Source organism: Hemicordylus capensis, chromosome 4 (genome assembly GCF_027244095.1).
Source record: "Hemicordylus capensis ecotype Gifberg chromosome 4, rHemCap1.1.pri, whole genome shotgun sequence".
Lineage (NCBI taxonomy): Eukaryota > Metazoa > Chordata > Lepidosauria > Squamata > Cordylidae > Hemicordylus > Hemicordylus capensis.
Window position 1 is genome coordinate 259,682,690 of NC_069660.1, and position 21,369 is coordinate 259,704,058.

At 42.9% G+C, this 21,369-nt stretch overlaps 2 protein-coding genes across 11 annotated transcripts in view; one reads left to right on the forward strand and one right to left on the reverse strand.

Moving 5' to 3' along the window:
* The first annotated feature begins 1,117 nt into the window (after positions 1-1,117).
* Positions 1,118-21,369, forward strand: part of LOC128324682 (transmembrane protein 68-like) — a 48,945-nt gene continuing 28,693 nt past the window's right edge. For 3 of the 10 annotated variants that reach the window (XM_053249503.1, XM_053249509.1, XM_053249504.1), the window contains exon 1: positions 18,913-19,114. The gene's annotated coding sequence lies outside the window, so the exon portion shown is untranslated. Of the gene's footprint in view, positions 1,205-18,215; positions 18,451-18,912; positions 19,115-21,369 lie in introns of those variants that run through there. The other 7 variants (XM_053249502.1, XM_053249510.1, XM_053249513.1 and 4 more) reach the window with 6 other exon arrangements.
* Positions 3,036-18,025, reverse strand: LOC128323223 (transmembrane protein 68-like). Its single transcript, XM_053245952.1, has 6 exons — positions 17,851-18,025; positions 12,829-12,993; positions 10,381-10,574; positions 7,307-7,367; positions 4,631-4,770; positions 3,036-3,140 (listed from the first exon to the last, which is right to left on the reverse strand). Exons 1-6 carry the CDS (start codon positions 18,023-18,025, stop codon positions 3,036-3,038), a joined length of 840 nt encoding a protein of 279 aa, XP_053101927.1.

The following is a 21,369-nucleotide window of genomic DNA, read 5'->3' on the forward strand; positions in this document are numbered from 1 at the left end:
CTTAACTTAACTTAACACTCCAAGGGGTCACTAGGGAGAGGCATGAACATGGGGCACCTCTCCCCTTGCTGTGTCTCTGTGTGTGTGTGTGTCCTTATTCTGATCTGGTAACCTTATTTAAAAATAAATCTGTTCAACAGAAACTTTCAGATAATGATTCAAATTCTGTTCCAGTTCAGGGAAAAAAAATAAAACTACATTCCAGTTTGGGGTGCCAGTTTTGTGTTTTATTCATAAATGAAACCAATATTTGAGAATAGGCCTATGCAGCAGAAAAAATGTTGGTTTCTACACAACCAGACAGAAGAATTGTTGGGAAGACTGACATAGACCCTCAAAAACTGTTATGGCTGGGTCATATTGGTTCCAACATTTCCCCAATATTTTGTTGGACTCCTGCCCTCTCTCACTGCCCTGTCCATATCCCTCCCTTTCTCCGCCTTTTCCTTGCCTTCCTCCAATCTCTTTCCATCTCCCTCCCCTACCGTGGAGTCCCAGATAAGGGTGGGAGACAGGGAGAAGGTGGAGGAAGGTGGGGAATGAGGACCAGGCAGTGTGTGTGTGTGTGTGTGTGGGTGTGGGTGTGGGTGTGGGTGTGTGGAGTTCTGACAAATTCCATGGCAAGAAGGATTTTAGTCAGAGTTCTGACTGTCAGGCATCCCTACAATTAGAATCCCTACAGAATGGTGGAGTCCATTCTGCAAGTGCCCAACATTGGGCATATTGGGTCTGACATGCCTGTCGGACCAATACAACTGCACAGCCTTATGTGGCAGGACATATATTTTGGGGTGGCATAAGCTACTATACTCTGCCTTTTGCAAGGGCAGGGCCAGGCGCGTAACAACGATCGGGCAAGGGGAGACAGTTGTCTGGGGGCCCCACTGCCTGGAGGGGCCCCCCAGAGGCACCTCACGTGACTCCCCATTGCCCCCTGCCCAGCCCCAAGGCCCCTCAGCCACTTGCCCTGTTCGCCGTCTCTCCAGCTTGTTCTCCTGGCCGGCAATGCAGGCAGCAGACAAGCTGCAAAGAGCTCCTTTTCTCCCGCCTCTCAGCTGATCGGCCGGTGGGCGGGGCTTCCACGGAGGTCTGGTGTAGGCCTCTGTGAAGCCTGAACTCGAGTAGGGCCCAAGCCAGCCAGGAAGGAGGAGGCAGCCAGAGTGGCCACCACTGTTCTCTGCAGCAGAAGACCCCCTGCTGCCAGGTAGAGTGTGAACTCCTTTTTGTGGTTACCTTCCCCCCCCCCCCCGCCCCCCGGATATATAGGCATCTGCTTGCCATAGGGCTTTGATATGGGGGGGAGGGACTGAGAAGTCTCTGAATATTTATTTTGAAACAGCTTTGAAAATTTGCTGGCTTAAAAAAAACTATCTAAAAAGGCCTATAAGTGGCTTGTTTCATGGCAGAAAATTACAAAAACTTCTGGAAGAAACAGTGTTATATTTATTTTATTCATTCATTCATTCATTCATTTATAAATGCACTTATGTTCAAGTTGTTTTGCAACCCAGAAGGTCTGAGTGAGAACTGTGAAGCATGGCTTGTGCTTTTATTTTATTTTATTTTTCTTGTGTGTGAACTGCTCCCCAATAACTTGCAGGGACTTCAGGGTAAATCTGGCCAACATGTGAATGCAGCACCTCTATTCCAGAGGAGATGTGTCTTAAAGGGCTTTAAAAGCCTCCTGTGAAAAACCTCCTGGAATCGAACTTGACTGAATTTGTTCAGAATTCTGAGATAACAAACATAGGCTCACCCTGCATGGTTGAAAGTCTCCTTTGCTAATCTGCAGCGAGGGATCCATTTTAATCATTCATCTTTCTAGTGTGTTCTAGGCATTAAAAGTAAAACAAATGTATAGTACTCAATGTATATCACTATATATTGTGACGTGTGCGTGTGTGTATTCAGTGAAATGTATTTGCAGGCAGCATACTTATTTTGGAATATCAGACTTAAATCCTTGGGGGCCTGGGGTGTGTGGAGGCCCTGGACTTTGAGTGGGGGGGGGGGCCATTTTAAAATCTTGTCTCTGGGCCCATTCCAACCTTGCTACGCCCCTGGGCAGGGCCTAGGAAGAATTAGGCTGGGATTGGACTGGAAGCCTGCTAGAACTGGTTTGCTATTTCATCTGAATTAGTTTAAATGAAATTGCAAACTATGGCTTGCCTCAAATCAGAAAATAAGATAGCAGTCTCTGCATGTGAAGGAGAAAGAGGGACCATATGAGTTCCAAGCTTGGGAATGTAGTGCCAAGCCACAGTTTGCTGTTACATCCAAAACACCAAATCCGCGCCCCCAGAGGGTTGGGCGGGGGGGGGCGTAGTTGTATTTCTGAATTGTGTTTATAAATATTCTCATATGCTACTATTAGAAGTGAGATTTTTCTCTCTGTCAGTTTTCGTTTGTCTCTTGGTTAGCTATTTTCCGCCGGACACCCGTATCAAAATTTCAAACAAAGCTTTATTTCATTGCTAGCAAAAGCTCCTGGGTGGGGCCACTCCCCTCTGGAGGGCCATCCATCTTTTTATACTGTGCAATCAACAACTTTTGCACCTGCGCATTGTATACAAGCCAAAATGTTACTTTTAACCCCAAAGGTTCCGGTTTGCTTCCAAGTGCTATATTCCCCACGTTCCACTTCTCAAGACATCTGGCTTGTGGCCTTGGCCTGGTTCCTGACCCCGTTGATACATACTTTCAAGCGATGTCGTCATAAAATATCCTCAAGGTGTGGAATGGAGGGATCTACCAGCCACCACAAGCGCCATTGATAAGGCATCTGTGCAAACAAACGGTGCTTTTTGGTTGTTTGAGAGCTATTTGCAAATAATATCCCAACATTACAAAAATACATTTTAGAGTTCCATCCATGTGCAGCTATATGGTGAAATAATAAATCATCTGAAAAATCTTGGAACTTGACAAGCACACTTTATAACAATTTTAGGAGACAAAAGTCTGACAATGGCAGTAATAACCAAATTGGTGATTACATTTTCAGCAAAGAACCATTCATGGTTCTTTTAATGCTACTAATCTTTCTTTGAGTTTGTATAAAATCGTTCCAAAAGAGCTGTTCCTATACTCCCTGGTAATTTTTGATGTCTCTCTATTAAAGTTTGAAGAGAAATCTTTGCCTGTTAAGAAAACAAAAAGCACGTTCAGGTTCTCCTCATGTTAAAGAATAGGCCACTGCACTATATAAGAATTTCAGTCCTAATTTTAAAGAAGCAGAAGCAACAGTTCTGTTCAGAATAAATGTTATCACGATATTGGAGAGTGGAATTTTATTATCTGGCATTTCCTGGCAAGGTGGTTCCCCTGCCTTATACTCAGGATCCCCCCACCTCGTGTGCGAGTCTTGAGATACTGCAGTATAAATAACAAGAACAAGTTCAACTTTTTTTTTTTTTTTTAGCTGGTTATAGGTCAACCCAATATGAATACAGTGGACCGGGTCTCACGATCTGTGAGACCTGGTTTGGGGCTGTGAGTGGGAAGAGCGAGCTAAGCCTGCTCTCCCCGCTCACAAGGGAGGGGAGGGAGCCCTGGGCGGCTGGATCGGCCACCCACACGATGGCCGGCACCGAGATGGAGCCGGTGGGCGCTGAGGAGGTCGGGGGCTGCCCAGAAGCCCCAGTATGCCCTGCATGAGTGCACAGGACATACTGGGGAGACCCCTGGAGCTGGGAGGTGGATTTTTGCCTCCCCTCCGGAAGTCTAACCGTGAGTAGGCACAGTGCTTGCTCCACAAACCTGGTTTTTGACCAGGGGTTCCTGAGCGGGTTACCCGCTTCAGAACCACCGGGCTCGCAGCCGAGCCCGGTGGTTCTGACGATCGGCAAAAATTGGGCTAGCGGAGGCTAGCCCGATTATTGCTGATCGTCAGAATAGCCCCACTAGCTAACTATTACTTAAAAGTTGATCAGAACTCTGGGTACTATTCAGCCAAACTGAAGCACTTTTAATTTTGCTGATTTCAGTGGGAAAGTTAAGACACGCTGAAATATTTCTCATTGATATCACTGAGTAGCATCCAAACTAGCACTTGCACGAATGGAACTATTCACTCAAATGATGGGGGGAGAGTTATTCTCACCTATCCTCTTCTCTTCCCTGCAGCCCCCAGCAGACCCTGAAGATATGCCCCTGAGCATTGTGGGATGTTCAGGGACACATTTTGGAGGGGCACAGGAGAGTGGAAGAAGGAAGGCAGGATCAACAAAAATCACTCCTCCCCTCATATGAGCAGAAGGTGTATTTGTCTGAGTACTAGACTGTATACTGTGCAAGAAGACGTTAAAGTAGTTTACTTTGACTGGAGTGTGCTCTGTACTTGATCAGTTGATGCCATATATTCTATTGGCGGAGAATGACTTTTGAGCATGATTCTGTCTGATATGCTATTGTGTCCCAGATAAGACAGGGCAGATGCCTTTTTTCCTCTTGCTGATCATCATAATGCTCACACAGTGCTTTGGTGAGCCCAATATTTTAAAATATCAGTTTCTTTCATCCAAAGAAAAACACTTTTGACAATTGTTATATGGGTAAGATCCAAATCTGAGAAATAATGACTTGTCAAGGAACACCAAATTTAACTGGATCATATCCATATATAGCTTACCTTTTCAGCCAGCTCTTCAGGAGTTATATTTGGATCATATGGTATAGGCTTTCCTAGATATGTGCGCCATTTGACTGGAAACCCACCATACACAGGAAGCAGTGGCCATCGAATGGATTCATACAGCCTTTGCATTACCTCTGTGTGAAATAGTAATGTTCACATATTCACGTACAGAGAGATAGTTTTCAAGTGAATGCATGGAGATAAGGTGAAGATGAAATTCTGTTAGAACAAAGGAGGTCGAACTATGGACTTTACAGGGGGTGTCTTGGTTCTGCCAACCTTTCCCCCATCTATCTCTCATGTTATATCTGTTAAAAGAAATGATGTGACATCATCACATTCAGCATTTCCCCACCTCCAATCAGTTTATTGGCTGCCTCTTGCTGGGGATGGAAAAACGCTGATCTTGATGAGATCACATCATGCATTTCTTTTATGTCATGTTATGGAGGAGACACAGGTCAGTGGCAGCCCTGAATCTCCTGTAAAACCTAGTTAGACCCTGATAAGAATGGCTGATAAAAAAACAAGTGTGCATGATTTTTTTTAAAAAAAAAGTACATGTGACATAACCTTAAAATAAATGTACCAATATTTATAATTTCTAGAGAACAATGTGCACTTGTTCTATTGTGCAATTTCTTGTGCAATTTCTATCTGCAGAACACTTGTCTGCAGACAGAAATAACAGACTTTTCATGTGCAGGTGGACCTTGTCACTTTAGGTACCTTCACCCAACAATGGATACCCAACCTTGGTATACACGGATGCAAAAAATGGTTAAAATCCATGTATACGCGGTCCTAGGTTGACAGAAATGACCTTTGAGGTCATTTCCAGCCACCATTTTGCTCAAAGAAGCTATTTTGTGGCTTAAAAAAAAAAAAAAAAATCCTGCAATTTTCCACAGCAAATCAGTAGAATTTGGAGTTTTGCTGAACAGTTGGACACCTGGAGAGGACAACATGGTATTTAATTTCACATATTTCTGCTTTTTAAAGCATTGTTGCCCTTTTTTTGCACTCCAGGGCAAAATTGCCATTGGTGAGGTCTCGTTATCTGTGGTTTCGCTATTCACAGAAATTGGCAGGAATGGAACCCCTACGGATAATGAGGTCCACCTTTGTACCACTTCTAGTGCAAAAGTACTACCCTGCAATAACAGTTGCCTGTTGAAAACAAAAACAGAGAATTGCTATGTATAGCTGGGTGGGCAGAGTTCAGAGCTGTGGGAACTCTTTTTTGCCCCTGGAACACCAAGGAGCAACAAGAAACCAGATGCAAAATCTGGTTTGGAGGCAGACTAAGAATTAAGGATGAAGGTGCCCCCCTAAGCATATTCTCAGTCTAAGAGTTTGTTTTCAGTACTAGAACTGAGCTCACAGTCTTTTCATGCACAAATGGACTCTTGGTTTCACCTCTTTCTTAGTTTCAGCAGTCCAATGTATGGTGGAGAGATTTTCGTTTATTGCTCTTCTTGGAGCAATTGGAAGTTGGAAACCATGACTAAACTACTACTTTAATTGTCCAGAGATTAGCACTGGTTCATGATATTTTGGTGCTTGAAGCAAAGCACCAGATGATGCCCACTTCAGTCCATTCTTTCTCTTTTCTCTTCTTGTCTATTACAATCACACTCCTCATTTTTCATTCTTTCAAATCTCTGACTCTTCCACTTTTTTTTTTCTATTTGGAAATAATAATATTAAACCTTATTTGTTAGCCACCTCATAACAAATGGTTCTCTGGGTGGCTCACAACAGAGGATTGAAATATACAATAACAACACATAACACATTAAATCATAACAGACAAAAAAAGGTAAAAAGAAAATACAAAATACAATACAAAACAGCTTAGAAACTGAAATCTGAAAACCTGAATTCAAAAATCCAAATTTAAAAGGCCTGTGTCAACAAAAAGGTCATTACCTGGAGTCTAAAAGAACAACGTGATGAAGCCAGGCGAACCTCACTGGGGAGGCTATTCCATAAATGGAGTGCAACCACCAAGAAGGTCCTCTCCCTGGTAGCCACCCACCTCTCCTTGTTTGGCAGGGGCACCCAGAGGAGGGCCTCTGAAGAAAACCTTAAGTTTTCTTAAGGTAGGGTAGGGACATATGGGGCAAATCACTCTCTCAAGTAACCTGGTCCCAAGCCATTTAGGCCTTTAATGGTTAAAACCAGCACTTTGAATTGGGCTCAGCAATGGACTGGGATACAGTGCAGCTGATGAAGTACTGGTTAATATGATCAAAATGTTCAGTCCCAGTTAATAATCTTGCAGCCCTATTTTGTACCAGCTGCAGTTTCTGGACCATTTTCAAAGGCAGCCCCATGTATACTGCATTGCAGTAATCTATGCAAGAGGTTACTAGAGCATGAGTAACTGTGGCCAAGCGGTCTCTGGAAAGGAACTAAAAAAGCAGTGTGGTAATGAGTTGACTTCCTTCCTATGATGGCCCACAATGTGTCACCTGAAGCAGCCTGCTTCACCCTACCTAATGGTGGGGCTGGCCTTGCTAGATATCTACAAAAAGATCCCAATCTACCTTCACCCTACCTCTGCTCTACAATATATAGCAATCTATTATCCTACTGACACAGAGCAGCTCCTTTAAACATCAAAGCATTCTTTCAAATAGATAAATAATATAAAATCAATCTTACGTATTTTTCCAAATGTCCTGTATCCCTCACGAACGTTCTGTGTGAACATAGGAATGATGGGCTAATGGGGGGGGGGATCATGAGAACAGGAAGAAAATATCAGCCTCAACTTTTGTTAAAATAACTGGGAAACTGAAGAAAATGTAGATTGATTCAAAATGTATGTCATCTTCTTATGTTACCTAGTAGGTTTCCCATAGTTCCATTCCGTGTGTGTGTGTGTGTGTGTGTGTGTGTGTGTGTGTGTGTGTGTGTGATTTATTTATATGCCTCCTGACTCCAAAGGCTCTAGGTGATTCACAACCATGAATACAATAAAAATACAATAAAGTAAACTATTAAAACAATGAGGTAGATCAATTTAAAATATTCCAAGATTACTAAAAGCCAGGCCAAAAAAAAGTGTCTTAAGGAATCTTTTAAAGGCTGTCAAAGATGTGAGGCCACAGATATCTATAGGGAGTGCATTCCACAGCCCAGGAGCCACTACAGAGAACATCACTCCCAAATCTCTGCCAGGTGAGATGGTGGCATCAGGAGACGGACCTCTCTCGCTGACCTTAATGTGCCGAGGGGTTCATGCAGAAGAAGGTGCTCTCCCAGGTAACCCAGTCCATGTAGAGTGCATTGCAGTTGTCAAGCCTAGAAGTTACCAGAGAGTGCACCACAATTCTGAGATCATTATGTTCAAGGAACGGATGCAGATGTTGTATCAGCTGAAGTTGATAGAAAGGGCTCCTGGCTATAGCCTCAACCTCAGATACCAGAGTGAGGCCTGGATCCAGAAGCACTCCCAAGCTACATAACTGTTCCTTTGTGGAGGGAGGACTGCAACCCCATCCAGAACAGGAAGATCTATCACGTCCCCCAAATTTTGAGCCCTTACTATGAGTACCACCATCTTGATTAGATTCAGTTTCAATTTATTATTCCTCATCTAGTCCATGATTGCCTGTAAGTAGGGGGTTATGCCATTACCCAATGATGATGTCTTGGAGAGAGATATTTTAGGTGTCATCCGCATATTGATAACACCCTACTCCAAATCTCCTTATGATCTCACCCAGCAGTTTCATGTAGATGTCAAAAAGCATCAGATAGGATGGACCCTGAGGGGACACCATACAATAGTTCTCATTTGAGAGAGCAATTATCTCCTAGCAACACCATCTAGAATATACCCAAGAGACAGGAATGGAACCACTGCAATGCAGTACCACTTATTCCCAAATACCTCAAACTATCCAGAAGGATACCATGGCTGATAGTATCGAAAGCTGCAGAAAAGTCCAAAAGAACCAACAGAGTCACATTTCCTCTGTCCATTCCTTGAGATCATCCATAAGGCTGACCAAGGCTGTCTCCACCCCATAGCCTGCTCTAAAGCCAGGTTGAAATGGATCTAGATAATCAGTATCTTCCAAAACTGACTGGAGTTGATCAGCCACCAGCCTCTCAATTACCTTGCCCACTCAAGGGAGGTTGGGGACTTGTCTATTATTACTCATCACCCAGGGCTCTAGGGCAGGCTTCTTAAGTAAAGGTCTCACAGAGCTCCCAAAACAAGCCCTGGCAAATGCTAGCTGTGGCAAAACCAGCCTCTCAAAATCTCCCCTTCTCCGGCTAGCTTGTTTGAAGGAAAAAGGCTTGTTGTTTTCTTCTATAGAAAAGTTTGCTTACCTCCCTGAATCTGCTTCTGCTCTTTTCAGAGTAGGCTTCAAACTTGTTCAGAAATGATCTAGAAGTTGGGTAACCAGTGAAATGGCCAAATTTGCAGATGAAACCAAACTATTTAGGGTAGTGAAATCTAAAATGGATTTAGAGGAGCTCCAAAAGTATCTCTACAAACTGAGGGAGTGGGCAACAAAATGGCAAATGCAGGTCAATGTAAGCATTTGTAAAGTGATGCGTATTGGGGTTAAAAAAAAAAAAAAGTCCCAACTTCACATGTAGACTGATGGGGTCTGAGCTCCCAGGAGAAGGACCTTGGGGTTGTGGTGGACAGCTCTTTGAAAGTATCGACTCACTGTGTGGCAGCTGTGAAAAAGGCCAATTCCATGGTTGGAACCATTAGGAAGGGGTTTGAAAATAAAACTGCTACTATTTTAATGCCTTTATACAAAACTATGGTGCAGCCACATTTGGAGTACTGCAAACAGTTCTGGTCTGCATTTCTTAAGAAGGATATTACAGAACAGGAAAAGGTTCAGAAGAGGACAACCAAGTTGATTGGGGCCTAGAGCACCTTCTTTATGAGGCAAGACTACAACACCCTGGACTTTTTAGTTTAGAAAAAAGATGACTGAGGGGAGACATGATAGAGGTCTAGGAAATCATGCATCGATCGTGTGCAGTAACAGGAGGAGAGATGACATGCCCTCAGCTCTTGCCTGTGGGCTTCCCAAAGGCATCTGGTGGGTCACTATGTGAAACAGGATGCTGGACTAGATAGGCCTTGAGCCTGATCCAGTAGGGTTTTTGTTATGTTCTTTTATCCCACAATGCACCATGTGAGAACTTCTGTGCATTGGGGTATCTCCCAGCTGCTGGGCCACTTCTTCTCCCTGGCTCTATGGTGAGTATCGCTTTCAGTAGCCTGAAAGAAGCTGCCAGAAGCCCACTCACCCACATTACTGGGCAGTGAGGTAGCAGGCACAAATGCATCCTCCTACCTCACTTTTAGCCTGAGTTTCAAACCTGGCCTGCCCGGTAGAAGAGTGTCAGGATCGAGAGCAATCCCAACAGTTCTCACGACCAGCCCTACCGGGGCTAGCACTGCCCTACTCGGTGATTTCCTGTATACAGGTATTACTATATCAGCATCACATTCATCGACCTATACCGACAGACTGGTAGCAGAAGAATGGGCCCTGAAGGATCTGTCAAATGGGTTAGAAGAAGGCATGCCAGACAGATAAATACTATAGATTCAGATCAGGAGAAATAACTGTCTTGAGGTACAAGGAGCATGTTGATAAATACAGTGCAAATTATACCACTTTTAAAGGTGGTCAGTGTGGAATACTATGGAAGATTAAATTTGGGTGCTCCACTGTACACTTACTAGTACTCACCACTTTTGCTTCTATGGCAATCTTAGCAAAGCCTATACGGTTTCTCCATATAGTCTTATAGGTATGATCACTAAATTGGGCTTCTCGTGTTCCTCCTGGTGCAATTGCTATCAAATGACCATCTTTCAGGACACTGAGACAATCTTCCTTTGTACCAGCCATTATATACAATACCTCTAGAATTTTTTTATAGCCTGTAAGAATGAAGTGTGGTATCAGTACAGTGGAAAGTGACATATCATAAGTTTATTCTTCTCTTATAGAAATGTAGTACTAATATCTAGAAAGATGAAACTGGACTGTTGATTATCAAGTCAAATCAGTTGCTTTCCTCCTGTCCCAGTAATTTTAATTATCTAGTAATATGGTGAATCATAACTCCTTCTTGGTATTAGGGGCATGCCCAAAATGTGGCTTGAGCACTGTTTGGGAGTATGAAGTGGGAGCTTTAAGAAAGAGGAGAGCAGCTTCTGATCTGGGGTCCACCACCCCAATCAGCATCCTGCTGGGGTGGCATGCAGCCCAAGTACCCCTGCACAGCTCCACCATGCAAGTCATGGCATCTGCACATGCATGGGTGCCATTTATGTGGTCAGCAACACCATGCTGGCCATGCAAATGTCACCCACATATGTGCAGACACCATGTGCCTGCTGTCATTGAGTGGGGGTGACTTGGGCCGTGTTTCTAGAGAGCATTCTGGTTAGAAGCAGAATACATCTTTGAAAAATATAATGCTCTGTCAGAGAAGACATTGATATGACCCAGAATTGATGTCATTATAACAACCTGTCAGGTTTGCAGCCCAAGTAAATATGATATTTGCATGCGTGTTTTTAAATATAAAGCAGGTGTAGTGTCTCCACTATGTATTGGGACCAGGGTGTGAGGAGGAGTTTTTAACCTTTTCTCCTTTCTAAGGCCACAGTCTGTTGGCTGTTGTTTGCCCCAGGAGAGAAGCTCAGTTGGTTTGCCTTCCAGGACAAATAGAAACTGCACACTCTACTCCCCTGATCTAGATCAGGAGCACAGCCATGGCAAAGGGTGGAAGCCTCCTCTTCATATAGGATTGTCCTAATACAAGCCATTGCAACTGCCACCACTACTCACCCCCCTGGCCCAATGTGGTTGCTATTTACATTTTAAAATATTCATATCTGTAGGGACCAATCATGTCTAGTTTGGCCAGAGAGACTTAGAACTTGCTTGCCTCAGAAGATTGGTCTATCCAGTACTAAGCCCCATGTCCGGAGTGGATGGTCTACCCACTGTGTGAGGTGAGTAGACCAGGGCTCTACCTCATACTTGGTGCATCTGCACACCTCAGATGACTGCTGTACCCGGTAGACCAGACCTCTGAGGCGGACTGACATGCTAGATCTGGAGTTGACGGCTGGTCTACCTGTCGACCCCAACTGGTAGACCAGCTCTCCCAGGGGAAAAAGTGCCATTTTGAGGCCCATTTCCCCTGAAAAACGGGCCTCAAAATGGCACTTGAAGCACCCAAATCAATTCAGATGATTTGAGGTTGATTTGACAGACAGCCAAGTTGGCTGTTTTTGATGAATCAGTTTGATGATTCTGCAATTTGATTCAAGCTTGAATCAAATAGTAGAATCTGATTCATGCACACCTCTGGTATTTATCTTACTCTGCCATCCACACAATTTTAGGGACATTGCAAATGATAGAACAAATTTTGATAGTGAACTTGTCTAAACCCAGAGCTGCTGTATAACTGTGGTTTACAATCCATGATTAAACCAGGGTGTGAAATAAAGTTTCAACTCTAGTTTCATACTTATTTAGCCATGATTTGTAAGCCACAGTTAAAACAGCAACATTGGGTCCAGATGAGCCAAAATGGTGAAGCCATTCTCAAACTAGAATGTGGTAGGATAGGCTTGGGAGGGTTAGCTATATATTCATGATCAACACACCATGGTTTTCTGGGTCATCTGAACCTACTATGGCTGTCTGAATAACAATGTGTAACTTCTGACTAGGAAGTACAGGATTTCAAACAAGAGACAACTTAGTTACACTCTCTCTCTCTCTCTCTCTCTCTCTCTCTGATGGACTATGGGAATGGGGCCCACACACAACTCTTGCAGTCCCTCCATGCATGTGCTGTTGTGCAAGTGTATGACACTTACCAGCTCTACACATGCTTTGGAAATGATCTTAAAGAGAGGAAGTGACATGTTTCCTCTCTTCCATATCATTGTTGGGAGTTTTCTGGGACGTTTCTGGGCAGATCACTGTTGGGAAAGCTGGGAAGTTTCATCTCCCTGTGCAACATTCCTGTGCATGTAAAGGAACTGTGAGAGTTGCGTGTGTTGCATCCCCACAGTGCCTCCTTGGGTGTGGTTCATTAGGATGTGAGCCAATGTTTATTTGCATGTCTCTTCCATCTGTAATAATTACAATATATGAAAATAATTTTACCTGGCAATTTAAAGACAAAGCGATCAGCAACTGTACGACATTTTCTCTTCTTCAGGAGAAATAGCCTTGTTAAAAATAATAGATAGTCTACAGGAAGTGCAGCATGGTAATAAATAATAAGACCTGGTCCTTCTGATACATTTTCTATACCATGTACCTCATAACCTGTTTTGGATACAAAGCAGAATGGTGTCATTGGTATGGATGAGGGCAGTCATTCCTTAGGCTTACTGTGACACCAACGTGTTTCAAAAAGTTGATCAGTTACTAGGATATAGATTTAAGGTAAATATGGGGATCATATCTGTTCTAAATCCCTATTCCAAGGCTCAGAATTGAAAACACTCAAAAGAGACAACAGAGAAAGAACAGGGTAAGTAGATTCAGGGAAAGACTGGAGAAGAATGTTCTTATTTGATGTGCACTTACGTAGGCTTACCTACAGAAAACCATGAGGACTACGTGGTTGGGCTAAAAGCTTGACAGAAAAGGTGGGTTTTGAGGAGGAGCTGAAAGGAAATGAGAGATGACTTTATAAGGTTTCCTGGGAGGTAGTACCAGGCATAAGAAGAAGCAAGGGAGAAAGAATGAAATCATTTGAAGGAATAGGAAACTCTTGGATGGTTGAGCTTAGGACTGATGGATAAGAAAAGTTCACAGGCAGTGATGTGTAAGAATATGAGAATGGAGAAATAAGCGGGGTAAGGTGATGCCATGGAAGGCTTTGAAGGGAAAGGAGAAAAGCTTATGCAGAATCAGGGAGCAGACGGGAAACCAATATAGGGATTTAAGAAGTGTTGACATGGAGCAAGAAGAGAGGTGGATTATTTTTGCAACAGAGTGCTGGATTGAGCTGAAGGGAGTGAAGAGAGACAGTGGGAGCAGTGTTCCCTGTAAGAGGGATTCCCAGATGTTGTTGACTACAGCTCCCAGAATCCCTAGCTGCAGTGGGCTCATCCTAGCTGAGGATGCTGGGAGCTGTAGTCAAGAACAGCTGGGATTTTCTGTTAGAGGGAACATTGAGTGGGAGATGAGAGAAAATAAGGTTATAGAACTAAAAGTGAGACATATGTTTTGCATACATCACCTCACCTCGCCTCGTGGAAGGATCACCAAGGCAAAATAGCAGGAAGGCACATAGATGTGAGATTGGATAAAGGGAAAACCTTCTCCCATGGACTGACTGCCATGGGATGTGACGATGAGTACTCTTCAATACTCTACTGCCCTTTCCTGCAGCTCTGATCTAAATCGCCCGCATGACTCCTTTTACAAGAAGAAATGTATGCTGGGGATCAGTATACTGATATATAACTGAAATTATATTCTGGAATGTTAGTGTTGATAGTCATGTTACACATCATAACCAGCAGCTTAACTTTGTGATTCTTTAGAATTCTTGGGTGAATGTTTTCTGATTTGGGCATCTATTTTTTGCTCTGTGCATCCGTTTTGTCTGAAACCTTTCAAACAGCACATCAATTCATAATAAATTTCCAGTTCTATTTCCTTTATGGTGTCTGTTATCTTTGAGAACTCATCTTACACTTGATTTGAATAGTCCTACCAGTCACATAGCAGATCATCAGATTCAAATATTTGTAGTTACAGTATTTTTGTTCTGTTCTGTTTTCTTTAGCTCACATTCTTGTTGCTATGGTATAAGCTGAGGCTTGTGCAGAAACCATTAAAGTAGAGTCTCTGATCATATATAACTCTTGCTTTTTACAGGTTAATGTTGCAGCACATGGGCACGCCCACACACACACACACACACACACACACACACTACTGCACTGATTTTCTGGAGCAAACATTCACTAGCATATTTGAGGGGGCACCTGTTCTACAGCTCTGAGGATGAGGCACTGAGGGTCAGGAACAGTCTACTTGCCACCCCTTCCTTAGCACACACAAGGAAGTTGAGTGAGTATTGCACAACACAATGGTTTATCTCTAGTGCCAACGCATTAGTACAATAACTATTGCTACCCCGGGGAACAGATCAGGGAGATGTAGTACCTGATGCTACATTATCAACTTGTTTTTAATTGAAATGCAGCTTCAGGGGGACGCCTACTTTTTTGGGGGGGGTGGCACTGTGGGGTATGTGTAACCTGACTCCTTAAGCACAGCCCAAGTTGCTGTTTGCCCCATGGGGAGTGAAATACAGGTGCCTGCTAAGCTGTTCTGAACAAATTGGCCGCAACTGCATTTCAGTTAAAAATAAAAAGAAGTAAGTTCCAGCCATAGATCTCTCACATAACATGTAGGGATGTGCAAATTGATTTGGGTACAAATTGGTTTGTATCCAAATCTAGCTGATTCAGGTGATCTGGAGACAGAACAAATTGCCTCTGTGGTCATTTGCTAGATTCAGGTCCAAATTGAATCACATCAGATTTTATTCAAATTGATTTGAGATTCAGATTCCTCCTATCAATTTCCCCAGATTCCCACCTTTCTTTCTTTCTTTCTTTTTTTTAAAGCTAAGCTCTAGCCCTTGTAGAAGTGGAGTTACTATTGCAGCAGTGTGGTCATTTCCCCCCCAAGTGTTTGGATTCTTTGGTGTATAATAACTTTTCATCAATGAATCCCTATGAGGATTCATTACACACCTTCATTTCTTCTATTCATTTTGACTGTCTTTGGAAAGTGCCAACTGCCATGCGCCAACTACAATCCTCTCCCATCCTCATGGCAGTGGGGTACTACTCAGTTTATGTTCTAGGGATTTTTTTAAAAAAAGTATTTAGATTCTTTGGTGGCTAATAACCTTTCCTCAATGAATCCCTAAGAGAATTATTTACACACCAAATAATCTCAACACCTCAGACATTCCTAAAATATAAACTGAACACCCAGTGGCTTGCGGGTTGGGGGGTAGTTGGCACATGGGATGCCACTAATTCAGTGGGGTCAAAATGAACAGAAAAAATGAAGGTGTGTAATGAAGACACCAAAGAATCTAAACACTTCAAAAATTCCTTTAAAATGCTGGAAAACTACAAATTTCAGTATGCTGGGGCTCATGAAATACCCAAATACTATGTGGAGATGTACTTGGAAAACTAAACAGAAGTGCCTCTCTACTATGCATTGTAGCATCACCATTACATAAGTTTTAAAAATCAATGGAGAATTTGACTTTTCCCAGATACTCTGTAAATAATTAAAGGATATGCAGAGTAAACTGTGTCACTGCTTGGAATATATTCTAGTATTTCAGAAAGACAGTTAAAATGAGAGAAAGAGAGCAAGAAACTCCCAGTGGGCCTTAATATTAAGGGTTTCACACTGATTCAAAGACAAACTCACCATTAATAGCCATATAAGCAATACATCACATTTAACTCACTTATCACAAGAAGCAAAGTAAGAGCAAATGAATACAATCCTAGCTCTTAAGCGTCAGCTCAGTATTCTCAAGCCCTGATTCTCTGTACATAGTGCCAATCTGAATATGTGTACAGTGTCTTATATTATATTATTATTATTATTATTTTTACCCGTAGCCCCTTTGGGGGGCTTCCTAAAGGCTGGGGGGGTTTGCAAAGATTTCCCCTCACCCCGCTGGCCTCTAGGGCCCCACAGGGACCATTTGAGCATGCACAATGGCCGTTTTTTAAAATAATCTTTTTTTTAAGGCCACTGAAAACAAAATGGCCACCGCGCATACTCAAATGGCCTCTGCAAAGCCTGGCATGACCTAGAGCCTCACAGAGGCCATTTGAGCAGGCACGGTGGCCATTTTGTTTTTGGAAGCCTTTTTTTTTTTTTTTAAATTAATTTTACAAAATGGCGCCCCCCTTCAAGTGGCGCCCGGGGCATGTGCCCTGCCTGCCCTACCCCTAGATACGCCCCTGTGTGTGGAATGCATACAGCTGCATCCAAAGTTTCCTTCTCCAGAGAAAAGACTCTTTCTAGGAACCTTTAGATGCAACCCATGGTTTGGCCATGATATGCTTGGGGATTTGTTTTTTTGTTTTTGCAAATTACATACACAGGAGGGAATGATCAATTTTAGAACCATGGTGTGGAGCTTTAATGCCTTGCCTCTGCTGTCGACTCATTCCTGATCATCCTGTTCTTCCTCCCTTGCTATGACTGCTGTTTTCCCTGGGAGAAAGTTCTCATTAGCTTCCTCCCTGTGGAACTTATTGTTATTGATTTATTTTAAAAATGTATACCCTGTCATTCAGACTCATGGTCTTACAAGGCAGCAAGGAGTTTCAACATGACGTTGCCTCGTGCAAGATCAGAGCCCAATACTGTCTACATGGATGTGCAGTGCTCGGTTTCTAGACTGGCCCTATCCATCCCCAGCATCCTCCAGTAACTGTTGCTGGTGTCTATCTTGTGTTTCAGTTTAGGTTATGAGCCCTTTGGGGACAGGGATCCATCTTTGTTGGTTTGTTATTTCTCTATGTAAACTGCTTTGGAAACGTTTGTTGAAAAGCGGTATATAAATATTTGTTGTTGTTGTTGACTGGGTTTCAGACATCTGTTTCCCCCAGTCTACATTTAAATACCAAATTGAACCTAAGACCTTCACTAGGTAATGCATGTGCTCTACCACAGAACTTGGGCCCTCCCATTTCTCTCCCAGTGGAAACAGTAGTCCCCGATCTGGATTGGAATCATGGCAGGAGCACAGCTCTCCTTCTCCCATGCTGAAGTCCCCGTCTGAACTTCCCTCTTATATTATTTGCAAAAAATGGCTCACACATACCATACTCAGTCATTTTTTATAATGTGTACTTTGCTCCTTTGGGAGGCAAAGTGCAAAAAAAAAAAAAAAAGGGCCCCCTAATCAGTAGTATGACCCAGAATTTAATGCAAATTATGCAAGCACTACTTGTTATCAAGCAGAAAGTGTTACAACAACTTTTATGTCCCATCTGTGGATTCAGATCTAGGTTTCTGTAATCTAATGGTGTGCTTTTGCCATTTCATCTGGTTTCAGAAAACCACTAAGCCTGGTAACAAAAAAGGCACAACAAAAAATGAAACAGTGCTTACCATGCCATATTTTTCCATAGATGTCCCAGAGGTATGCCAAAAGTGTTGTGCAGTGATTGGTGTAATCTCCCTTTAAGTTAACGGTCTTGTCGTAGATCAGGACGATAAAGATAGATATGTAGACATATACGAAAGTCAATAGAGGCATTGCAAAGAGTACCAGCAGCAACCACATGACCCCTGAAAGAAAGGATTTGTACAAAAGCACATCCATCTCCAGATGTATCTTTTAGGTTTGTTGAGTAGCTCATCGATGTCTGTGCTGTACTACACGATGTTTTTTGTATTTGGCATCTGCCTGAAAGAACAAAATGAGATTAGTTAAACTATACAGCTAGGACTATCATTAATAGCAAAGCAAATGTATTTTGTCTATGATGTATCTATCATCTTAACTGTAGTATATGCTGATCACTGTCTATCTATATAATTCTCCTGGGTGTGCCTTGGAATGTGCGTCCCAGTGCCCAGCTGATTGGCTGGGCAGCGGATGGGCTTAATTGGCTGAGGCGCACCCAGGAGGATTGGCTGCCACGGCAGCAGCAGGCCTGGCCACAGAGGCCAGAGGCAGCGGCGGGCCCAGCCCACCGCGGAGGCAAGGTCCAGGAGGGGGAGGAAAAAGTGGGAGGGGACAGAAGTGGCAGTAGGGATGAGAGGCGGCTGGGTCTGGAAGTGGAGACTGGGACAGAAGGTGTGGGGGGGGGAGGTAACCGCCGGCTCTAAAGAGCACACAGATGCTCTGTGTGGGGTCAGCTAGTCTTCTTTATATTTCTCTTAGATATACCCCATGTGTGGCAGCTCTTGTGAGAGTTTGCGAGCAGCTGCCGATAGCGACAGGGATGGGCGAGAGGAAGAGTATGGCGGTTTTGGTGGTGGCCGGCCCAGTGGCTGGCCAAAGAAAACCACAGGCAGGAGGGGGCCGCATCTGCTGGGCGGGCAGGTGGCTGTGACCAGCAAGCTGGATGGCTGGCCAGCAGGCGGGCAGCTAGAAAACGGCAGCGGAGGCGGGCAGCAGAAAAGAAGAAGATAAGGACACGAGGGGAAGAGGAAGAAGGCAGCTCTGGGCGGGAAGGGGGAGAAGAAGGCAGCTCTGGGTGGGTGAAGAAGATGGCGACAGGCTGGTGGCGGGTTGGCAAACTAGAGGCGCCCAGCCCAGCTAGTTATATTTATTACTCTAATGAATACCTGGTGTCATTTTATTAATGATATTTGTTTCTTTAAAAAATGGAAAAATTCAATGAAATGGACAATAAGGATTATTTAAGTAAGTTTTAAAAAGCATTCAGGAAATCACAGTTTCTATCTATATTGAAAATTGGTCTGTAGAACTGACAGAAAATTCATTGTCTATTAATGACCTTATGATACACCACAGGAGAGAACTTGCAGACAAATTTAACACAATTTAGCAACCAGAAATGGTTTTGTCTAGAAATGGTTTTGTTTGTTTATTTGCTTAACATATTTCTGCCCTGTGCCTCCAAGTGCAATACTGCTTGGGGTGGCTTACAAAGATGATAAAATAGTCTACATGATAATAAATAAAATAAGTAAAAGCAGGACTTGTTAAGACTGCCGTTAAAACACTAAAAAAACCTCTCTGAAGAGATGGGGTTTCAAAATGCTTTAAAAAACCCTGAGGGGGAGGAGTATGGTGAGGTTCTTCTGGGAGAGTGTTCCAAAGCTGAGAGACCACAATTTAAAAAAACACCCTGTTTCTAGTCAGGGGTTAGGTTGATTTAAATAATAGGTAGAGCTGGCTGTCGTCCACATATTGATGACACTGCAGTCCATATGCATGAATGACCTCTCCCAGTGGTTTCATGTAGATGTTAAACAGCATTTCACCCATGTGTAAAAATTTCTTCCTCTAATTCCCCCACTTCAGTATTTATTCATTTCTCCTCTTGGTTTGCCTTATTTCCTCATTGGGCATGTTGACTAGATATGGTGTTATGGGGAGGGAATACTTCTGATAATAGCAATAGCAATAGTAATAGCACTTACATTTATATACCGCTTTATAGCCAGAGCTCTCTAAGCAGTTTACAATGATTTAGCATATTGCCCCCAACATTCTGGGTACTCATTTTACCGACCTCGGAAGGATGGAAGGCTGAGTCAACCTTGAGTCCCTGGTCAGGATTGAACTTGTAACCTTCTGGTTACAGGGCGGCAGTTTTACCACTGCGCCACCAATATGGGAGATATTGTTCCCCTTTCTGATTATACTGTAAACAAACCTTTAATAATCACCTATAAATGTTCTTTTAAATGTTTGTTTTTTAAATGTCCTAAGGCAGAATGAGGTTGGGGGTACATTTGCTTTATTTCCCAAACTAAAACATTTTCCAGGCTGTAGAAGGATGAGAAAGAAGCCAAACTGTCTTTTTCTAGCCCATTAATCACTCCAAAAAGTGATGAAGATCTTGTTCAATGGTGGGGAGCCTCTAACAGTGTCAGTTTAGAAAACATTACCCATAAATTGAGTGTTATCATTTTAACAATGTAAGGTAGTTTTGGAGTATAAAACCTCAAACTCTCAAGACCGGGCAGATCAGTCAGTCAGTCTTTATTGTTACGGACACCGACCAGAACAAAAAATCAGCAAATAAAATTAAGAAAATTAGTTAAAATACAAATGTATCAATATCAATAAAATGGATATTATAAATTAAAACGAAATTCCCTTTTTAATCATCCGCTGACGGGTATTAATGGCAGCAGCACAGTATCTAGCAACTGTAGATGTAACTGCAGACTCCGAATCTGAAAGCAACAAAGAGCAATAGAATTGATCCTGTCGACCTGGAAATTTACATAATAGAGGTGTAATAAATCGTTCATGGATATCCTTATAAAACAAACACAATAGTAAAACGTGTTCAGTAGTTTCAACCTGGTCCAGCCCATCTGGACCAGCGCAGTATGAGATGATGCCTTTCAGCATCTTCCTATATTGCTGCTGCCCGATATAGGTGTTTCCCATAGTCTGGGAAACATACCAGTGGAGATTTGAATTGGCAACCTCATGCTTGCTAGGCAGGTCATTTCCCACTGGACCATTAGATGGCTTCTGGAATATATAGGGCAGGGATATTTGTCTCTGGGAAAATAAAACAATGAATAGATTCCGAGTTAATAATTCAGCAAATGGTTAGTTTGCCTAAGTGGATAATTGGGAAAGCATGTAATAGAGGTACAATTATGCATATTACCTCAGAAACAAAAGCTGCTCCTTCTGAATAATGTTTAAGACTAGATCTCAGGTAATTACTTATGTTACCAGTTTTTACTCCCTTCGAAGTGAGTTATCCACCCCTATTCAGAACACTTTCCAGATTACACCCTACAACAGTGTCACTATATGTCAGTTAAGTATGCTTCTATACCAGGGCTGCTCAACTTTGGCCCTCCAGCTGTTTTTGGACTACAGCTCCCATAATCCCCAGCAACAGTGGCCTATAGTCAAGGGTTATGGGAGTTGTAGGCCAACATCTACAGGAGGGCCAAAATTGA